The 9,698-nt window shown below is 43.8% G+C and overlaps 2 gene segments (V, D, J or C); both read left to right on the top strand.

Annotated features, from left to right (window-relative positions):
* Positions 1–1,793: 1,793 nt before the first annotated feature.
* LOC116858952 lies at positions 1,794–2,474 on the top strand. The segment is given in 2 exon segments: positions 1,794–1,868; positions 2,053–2,474. Coding segments are annotated over 2 exon segments (471 nt in total).
* A 2,999-nt stretch (positions 2,475–5,473) lies between these two features.
* LOC116858921 lies at positions 5,474–6,170 on the top strand. The segment is given in 2 exon segments: positions 5,474–5,522; positions 5,769–6,170. Coding segments are annotated over 2 exon segments (384 nt in total).
* Positions 6,171–9,698: the final 3,528 nt, after the last annotated feature.

Raw genomic sequence — 9,698 nt, 5'->3', positions numbered from 1 at the left:
AAATGAAAGATGGTTTTCCTCACCAGAAAGGAATATTAAACATACAAAAATACTCTGATAAAACTGGGCCCAGTTCATCTTTATATATAGTGTTAGAGTATTGATTTTTGTCACCAACTTTTGTCTTGGGCAGTTTCATGCTGCAGGGAAATGAGGAATGGCAAGACTACTGTCTGTGATCAAGAGATGATTTGGACACTTGACAATGTATGAGACTACAGTTGATTTTATTTTTCCAGCACAAAAGTGTAAACCCACACAGACATGTTCTCTCTTCCTCTGTCTGTCCATGCTGAAGGATGAGGATACACTAAATGGACCTGGACATCCACTGCCCCATTAATGCTGAGTGATGACGCCGCCCAGGGAGGGGACCTCAGAGAGCAGGAGTGACAGCAGCAGAGATGTTATTGGTTTCTTTCTTATCCATCCTTCCCACTGAAAGAAGAGTGCTATGAGGTTTTGTTTGATTTGTTTTATTAATTATTTTAGAGAGCAAGTGGAGGGAGGAGAGGCAGAGGGAGAGGGAGAGAGAAAACATTTTTGTTTGTTTTTGTTTTTGTTTTGTTCTTGCTTTTGTTTTGTTTCTAGAAATGAGACAGTCTTTTTTTTTTTAAGAATTTATATATTTGATATACAGAGAGTGAAATAAGGAGAGAGAGCAAAAGCAGGGGGAACAGGAGAGAAAGAGGGGGAAGCAGCCTCCCTGCTCAGCAGGGAGCCTGATGCAGGACTCGATCCCAGGACCCTGAGATCATGATCTGAGCCGAAGGCAGAGGTTTAACCCACTGAGCCACCCAGGTGCCCGAGAGAAAAATCTTAGACTCTGAGCCCAGCACAGAACCTGACACGGTGTTCCATCTCCCAACCCTGAGATCATGACCTGAGCCAAAATCAAGAGTCAGACACTTAGTCAACTAAACCACCCAGGAAACCCTGTTTGATTTGTTTTAAATTCTCTATGCCTAGGAGAGTTTACGAAGCTGTTCCTTGTGGAATTCTAAAAGGATTGTTGATTTGGAGTCAAGATAAATGAAGAACTGCTCTGCAGGGCCTGGACCTGAAGCTATTTCACCTACTGCCCCCAGGAGAAGCTGTGATGCTACAGGCAGGAAGGATTTGAGCTATTGCTTCAGACCCTGGTTGACCTAAAGAGCAGGGACAAGGGTGATTCCTAATTATGTGGTGACACATTTTCTGAAATCGAGTTTGTGCACAGGGAGCTACCAGAGGTCTGCTTTGGACATATGGAGGTGCCTTTGAGTTGTCCAAGAACAACTTCAAATATGTGTTTAAAATTCAGAGGAAAGTCTGAGATAAAGATGTAAATGTGTACCCTCTATGCTCATTCTGGTGACATGAGTACATTCCATGCACTCACGCTATATTTATATAATTTCAGTTAGGTTCTGAAATTATATACTCATAAACACATATATTTTACTACAAAAGTGATTTATGCTTTCAGGTTGACTTTAGCTGGTTTGAAATTGGACAGTTAACAAGAGTTTATTAACTGTTTGTTTGTTAATGGATATTAACAAGAGTTTAGATTTGGGTATTTTGCTATATATTGCTGAGAATCATAGTTTTAAGGTGATTTCTGGGCCTCTTGTAGCATACAATCACATTTCCTGGGGTGTTGATATTTTGTCTCTTTCTTTCCATTCTCTGATTCACAGCTCACTGAGCAGGCACTTTCATGCTCTCTGATGCTTTGCATAGGCTCCTTGGGACTTGGGTTGGCTGCTGAGAGCTCTATTAATAGGGTTTCTTGGGGATGGGGTCTGGGAGCATCAAACAGGTGACCAGCAGCACGATGGTGTCACAGCTCCAATTCCTCCTCCTTCTGACATTGGGCATCTCAGGTGAGAGGCTGAGAGGAGAAAGATCTTTATAAAATTGGAAAATGACTTTACCACATGGTATGAATAAAACATTTCATTAAAACAGTTTGAGTACTTATGAAAAATAAGGAAACCTACATTTTTAGATACATATTTTAGTATACTAGTGAGACAGTGTATGGCCACTGTCCATTTGTGATTGCAGGTGTGTCTGGGGACATCGTGATGACCCAGTCTCCAGCCTCCCTGAACGGGTCTCCAGGAGAGCGTGTTGCCATGAACTGCAAGTCTAGCCAGAGTCTTCTATACAGTTCCAACCAGAAGAACTACTTAGCTTGGTACCAGCAGAAACCAGGGCAGGCTCCTAAGCTGCTCATCATCTGGGCATCCACCCAGGCATCTGGGGTCCCCGACCGGTTCAGCGGCAGTGGGTCTGGGACAGACTTCACCCTCACCATCAACAACCTCCAGGCCGAAGATGTGGGGGACTATTACTGCCAGCAGTATTATAACTTTCCGCCCACAGTGCTTCAGCCTCGAACACAAAGTTGCTCCCCAGGGCCATGGGGTCAGGGAGGTTTTGTTGAACCAGCTGCTTCCTCCCTGCTCAGCCTTGTTTCTCCCTAAGTTGTAGGAGAAGCCTTTGGGTGAATCATAGAAGAATGTATGAGTCTTAAGGGAAGATTGAGTGGATAAGCCGCTTCTATGTCTCTTGAAACAGGAGGTCATTCTGTGAAGACTGTAATGACTTGCCATGGGCTCTTGTCTACACCGTTCAAGATATTTTGGATCACCTGAATCTGAATTGTCCATACAGATGGATTTATATTACTGACATGATCACGGGTTCTGCTGCATCTTTCGGAGAAGGGATCACTGGGCTTCAGAGCAGAATGCCCCCCTGTAACATGACACTTCAGCATTCCCTGTAACCCTTTGGTCAGCTGCATAACTTGCCACCTCAAGACATGATTACTCAGTGGTGTTCTTAAGACTGCCCTTTGCTCAGCTTCTCCTCTTTCTAATTGCCAGAGGCAATTAGAAAGGGAAAATGTAAATAGAAAGATAATATCTCACTGGATCCCAGTTGAAGGCTTGCAAAAACATTTGAGGTCAACTGAGAAGGGGCAGGGTTATGTGAGTTTCATAGAAGATGTGTAGACCTCACAGTGGAGAAGAATTCATAGTTCTGTCTATGAGAGTAGGACTGGATTTAGGTTCTGCGACTTTGAGGATAACCCTACATTTCCTATTTCTGCACTATGAAAACACTTGCATATTCTTCTAGATTATTTGGAATGTTTCTCCCCTCCCCAACAACCTGGGCTCTGCTATGAAGACTTAACCATTCCCACTACACAGATCTCAACCATCCATAAGTGTGGAAGGTGAATTGGATGCTTACTAAACATGTAGATATGCTTCATTCTTAAACATCTCAATATCTTAGGCCTTCAGCTTCAACCTTTCCTTGGGCCTCATGGCAAGCTGGCTTAACTCCAATCTATTGAATAAAGAGAAACAGTGTGTACAATTATTGTTGTTCTAGATTACTCAATAAGACTTCAATAGAAGACCCAAAAATTGCATTTGATGTTTCAGTGAAAAGATAGCATTTTTCTCCTGTTGGTTGTACAGAAAGTGGCTCATCAACCCATCATGAAGGAACTCATTACTGACAGACCAAGGACAGCAGAGCTGATGTGGAAACAGTTTGATCTTACTTTAAGTCATTGACTCAGTAGACTCTGAAATCTACCATTTCTCTGACCCTGTTACTTGTACTGACATTCTATGTGATATTTAAACTTTGGTTCTCTATTATTAAGTAACCTTCATGGGGCAGTAGATTCTAGGTAAACAGGTCCCCTTGCTCTATTTTGGTTGATTGCACGTTACCTCACAAACATCAACTGAAGTGTGTCTTATCATGCATTATTGTATCTTCCAAACACTAAAGCAGCTCTCTCCCTGAGCTAGAGGGAAAGTGGCAGCCCAGTAGCTTGAGTGAAGCACGGCACTGCCCCTACTCAGCCCTTCGTGTTGTAACTAATGTTGTGTGTGGGCACCAGGGCCAACAACCTTTCTCACAGACAAACAGCTGCAAGCTTAGATGTGTGAACTTTCTTTGTATTCTACACAACTTTCACTAAAGTAAGCCAATGTGGCTCCCTTCAGTGTAGATGCAATGGAAAAGTGGATCAGTTGTCACAAAAGAGCCTCCCTGCCCAGCTGGTCTGTGGGATTGTGTCCAGGGCTATAACCATGTGGGAAGTGACTGTGACTTTATAGAGAGCACTAAAGAATAACAGAGCTAACCTGCCTATTACTGATGGCTGGTGTGTAGACAGTATAGGATCTCCAATTCTCTGTGCACACCTGGGGTGAGGCCCTGGGTTGGACGCTACTTGACAGGTGTCCTGAATTAAGTCCTGGCTCCTGTTAGTTCCAGAGTTAAGTGGTCAATTTCTCTTTTGTTGTTGTTGGAGTTGGTGATGGCTCTCTCTATGTAGAGAACCTGCCAAAGGTTTTGTTTTCTCAGCAAAGAAAATATCATGTTGAATGAAGAAAATAAGTTAAATAAAAGGATATGGCAATAAATCCATTAAGTCTTTTCAACTGAACCCAAAGGATAATTTTCCTGGATACAATATTTAAACAATCCTTAAAAGACTGTTATTAGTTTTTGTTCTTGACTATTCAGAATAGAATATCTTACCAGTTTATTCTCAGTTGATTTCTTGTACCCTTTTAACCTCTAAGAAATATTTTGAGATATCAGTCATTTTTTCCCCTTCCTAGGTAGACTAAATCTAATATCAATGCTATTACTCTGCCCAGTGTCTTTGGGACATGATACTTTTGCTGTAGTAGAACAAGAGGTTCCTCAGTTTGAGATTTCGGTGACAAAGTTTTAATGGTGGCAAGTGAGATGCTGGCTGTTCACTGTGAATGGGAGCCAGCGGAGTGACCCCTCCACCTGGGAGGGCTTTGAGGGGGACATGACATTGATTTCCAGGACTGAGCAGATAGAGTCCCGGGGTTATCCACACTGAGGCAAGTTCCTTGATTAGTGTCTGTTCCCAGCCTTCACCAAGGGTCCGTGCCAGACCTCTCACCTTTCCAGGTCCTGAGGACATGTCAGGACTTCATATGAAGGTCTTTTACTCAGTGGGGCTGACTTCCTCTCCCCATTGGAACCAGGCCACCCAGGTTCACTCTTTTATAATCCTGCAGCTTTCTCTTCCTGACAATAGTCACAACTTGAAATACATTATTGTGGTAATTCTAGGGATTAAGAATGTTCCTGAAATAACCTATATCCTCACAGTAGAAGAGCCCAGGGCACTCCCCCACATGGCATCTCAGACAGACTAGAAGGCAAGGATTCAAGAAACTGGTCCCCAAATCCCTTGGGACATGCGTGAGCTATACTTGAAAATTTCTGGTGACCCAAAGTCTCACAGGGTGTTCTGAGAGCAGGTGGCCGCTTTGGGCACAACCTCAAGCTCTTCTGAGCTGATTTGCATGTTGTGTCATTAGACAAAACCCCAGACTGCTCTCGACATCCTTAAAGGCAGCTGGTCAGGGCCCCCGAAGAGCAGCCTCTAGTCCAGCTTTCTGAGATGGGGTCCGGGACTCCCCTCCTGTGGATTCTGCTGCTCTGCGCTCCAGGTGAGAGGGGAGCACACGGAGAAATGGTGGGTAAACTCACTCTGGCCACGATGCTTTCAGTGTATCTGGGTTTTTGGTGGCTGGAATTCAAGCATTTGGCATGGGGTTCCAGTTGCCCAGTTCCCTTCCGTTTTCTGGTTCCTCAGAGTGTTGTCCATGACTTTGACTACAAGGTCATCAGTGCTGTGGGCTTCCACTAGGATGCTCTCAGTATCTTTGTTAAATTTGTTGTGTTTCTCATTCCAGGCTGCACTGGGGACATTGTGCTGACCCAGTCTCCAGCCTCTTTGACCGTGTCTCCAGGGCAGAGGGCCACCATCTCTTGCAAGACCAGTCAGAAAGTCGGTGACATTTTGGGCATTACACACTATATTACATGGTATCAACAAAAATCAGGACAGCGTCCGAGAATGCTGATTTATAAAGCATCCAGTCAAGCGTCTGGGGTCCCGGCCCGGTTCAGTGGCAGTGGGTCTGGGACTGAATTCAGTCTCACGATTGATCCTGTGGAGGATGGCGATGCTGCCAACTATTACTGCCAGCAGAGTAAGGAGACGCCTCCCACGGTGCTCTGGGTCTAAACAAAAACCTCCCCAGGTGGCTGCTCAGTCATTTCAATGAAAAAAAAAAAAAAAAAAAAAAAAAAAACAGCCTTCAACTGCCAGAACTGTCAGCTCTCTATCTTTCAGATACAGTCTGATCTTCTCACACTAATTTGGATTTTTTTTAAAGATTTTATTTATTTATTTGACAGAGAGAGATCACAAGTAGATGGAGAGGCAGGCAGAGAGAGAGAGACAGAGAGAGGAAAGCAGGCTCCCTGCTGAGCAGAGAGCCCGATGCGGGATTCAATCCCAGGACTCTGAGATCATGACCTGAGCTGAAGGCAGCGGCTTAACCCACTGAGCCACCCAGGCAACCCTAATTTGGATTTTTAACTTCTCCTATTTGCTTGAGCTCACACAAAGATCTCTGTAGTTGTTCAGCAACTTCAGAATTGTGATGTAGTTACTTTTTATTTTTTGATGAAGATTTTTCTATCTTTGTGTCTTTTTTTTTTTTTTTTAAGAAAATCCTCTCATTTTGAAAGAACAGGAATAGGAAGGGTTAGTTAAAGCCTCGACATAAACAAGGGGAAGAAATGACAATGGGACAACTTCGAAATGACTAAAAAAGAAGTCACATACCTAGAGTTCACTTCTCAGCAAAGCTTTGCATTAACTCCTCCCAGAGTTAATGTAAAGTCAAGACCATTTGGAAATCCATATCTCTAGACACGGGACCTTTATTCACCAATACCTTAAGGAATTTTTATTACTAATCTTTATAAATCGATGACCAACAATGGGAGAATTGTTTCAGGAGACAAGCAGTGAGGCTGTTACTCATACTTGGGGAGCAGGGAAGATATTTCCACCCATGGTTCCTCATGGTCCCTTCATGGTATCTCCTCACTGCACACAGGGATAGATTCAATTTTGTTATGAGACTAAAGAATAGCTTTCAGCACTTTTCCTTGACCAAATCCTTGCATAAAATCTCTTGCTTCTGGTATTCTCACTTACTCTTTCATAAATGATATAGAACTTTTTGAAAACTATTCTCTAACAGTCACAGATAAATATGTGACTTCTAGCTAAATATCCCAGCGGTAGAATATTGTTCATCTTGTGACTAAAAAGATCATTACTTAATCTGTAGTTATTTAATGAGCCCCATTCTTGCTTCTCAGTGCCAGGATCCTTTTAAAAGGAGAATGAGTTTAAGGGCTGGATAACTTGCTATGCTAATAACCCAATAGCTAAGCGTCCTTCAGTTCCAGAGAGAAAGGTCTATTTTGTTGAACCTTCCTGGTGGGTTCTCTTCTCTGGATGGAACCAGTGCCTGTCTTATGTGGAAAGCCACACTGAGGATATCTGGATTCCAGGTCACCCACTGGGAAGCTAGTTTTCCCAGTGTCTTGAGGGTTCAGAGGTGTTTGAAGAGAGCTCAGTGGATGGGCAAGGTCTCAGCTGAGCAACTGCCAAGAAAAGAGGAGGGAAATCTGTGGGTTTCAGATTTTTGGATAGAAATTAGGTGACTCCTTCCTTAACATATTCTTATTGCTAAGGAAATTCACTTCACATAACGGGTCCATGGAGCTTTCCTTGCTAACAAGTTCAAAGTAAGCATGTCTGGACAGGGACATATAGTTGAGCCAGGTGTATGCACACTTTGTAAAAGCTCAGGGAATCTCCTCTTTCCTATACCCACTTGACTTATACAAAGAAGTGGATGGCATATGTGGACTTATAAGATAGGACCTCCTCACCTACACTCAGATGATTTGCATCTCTTTTGCTCTGAAACCACAAAATTCTCAGAATTGTTTTTAAGAAGTGTTCTCAGGAGAAATGTGTGTTTATCCTATGAAAGAACTCAGCCAACAATAGATTTTCAGCCTCCAGACCTTGTTCCTGTGATTGAGAGAAAATATCTTCTGAGGGGACCTGGAGAAAATTTCGGGAACTTTCTTGTCAGGGACTGGGCCTTCACAGAAGAGGCCATCACTTGTTCAGGTCAAATCGGAAGTATCTGGGGAACCTGGGAGAGGAGGTTCCTCTCAATATAGTCACCACTAACTCTCTGCATGAACTTGGGATATTTATGACCCTTTCTGAGCCTCAGCTTCATCCTGGTAAATTGTATGCAAGTGTATATGGTGTCCTCCACTTCTCTTTAATATCTGACATTTCATGGGGGGAGGCAAAAGAGAGTCTGAGAGCCCACTCAATTCTCTAGGACCTGAATGAAGTAAGGTGCTAATCCTAACAAGCGCCTTTTTCAGGTGGCAAATGGAACAGAGAAAGCTGCAAAAGATGTGTCTCCATGCTTCTGAAGGAAGCAGCTGTTCTCTGGGTGAGGGCAGATGAAGCCGGTGAGTTCTGTGGTGGAGACTGGATCACTGTGGTTCTCACTGGAGCCTTGCTGACCAGAGCAAACTGGAGCATCCTCCATTCCAGGCTGCCTATGGAAAGAGTAAAGTCTATTTAGATCCACTGGCACTGAATTGGGCTGGGATGCCAGTGGCCCTGCTGGTTGCACCAAGGATGAGGACCCTGGAAGTCTGCCCAGGTTTCTATTGGTACCAGGCTAGTTAGTTACCAACACTGACTCACTCTGCAGGTAAGGGCTATCCTCTCACCTTGCAGACAATGAAAGGGAGGCTGGAGACTACATCCTCATGATTTCTTTGGTGGTATCTAAGATTGGAAATGAAACACCAAAGGTATGCCTATAATCCAGATCTTAACTGTTATCTTCCTGACAGTGCTAGGATGATTGTTCTATATTGAGTTTTTTTTAAGATTTTATTTTTGTATTTGAGACAGAGAGCATGAGTGGATGAGAAAGGCTGAGAGAGAGGGAGAGGAACAAGTAGGCTCTCCGTTGAGTAGGGAACCCAAATTGGGTCTCTCTCCCAGGGTCCAGGGATCATGACCTGAGACGAAGGCAGATGCTTAACTGACTGAGCCACCCAGGTGCCCCTTTAATGAGCTTTTATGATTGTGCTGACTGAGCAAAAGTCACAGGACCCAACAACGCAGATAAAATTTTCACTACATGCAAAATCATCCCATGTTCCTCTCACCTTGAGCTGGAGTAACAGGAGGCAGATAAACTGAGCTGGGACTTCTAGGGTTCACTCTGTGTCCTAAGTAAGCCTGATCTCCCTGAAAGCACCAACCCAGGCATCGATATGGACTCTGGACAGCAGAGTGGGCTGGGAACAACATGAGCAGCAGGTGTGGAGGGACACCTGGGCTTCCAGGTGCAAAGACATTCGCCTTTTCTTCTTTACTCTTGAGCAACCCATCCCCAGGTGGTCATATCTGATGTCATGGGCTCAGCCTGAGGAAGAAATTTTTCTCCTGTGCTCACAGAATCGAACCCCTTGTGTCCTCCTGACTTACCTATCACCTAGACTTGGTGAGATGGCATTTGGTGCAAGTCTATGGAAAAGAAAATAGAATCCTGTGCATACATTTCCCCCCATCTACTGGTAACATGCCTACACAACTCCCTTGTTCCATGATTAGGTCAGGTTGGATGAAGAATTCCAATGAGAAGAAATCTACCTCCAGACCCAACTTTCCTTTATTGTTAGACATTTTTCTTGAAGACCCTGAAGTTGCT

The sequence above is a fragment of the Lontra canadensis genome, unplaced genomic scaffold (genome assembly GCF_010015895.1).
Source record: "Lontra canadensis isolate GAN:19392208 unplaced genomic scaffold, GSC_riverotter_1.0 scaffold144, whole genome shotgun sequence".
Classification (NCBI taxonomy): Eukaryota; Metazoa; Chordata; class Mammalia; order Carnivora; family Mustelidae; genus Lontra; species Lontra canadensis.
The sequence above is the reverse complement of the archived record's forward strand: the minus strand, read 5'-3'. Positions and strand labels throughout refer to the sequence as shown.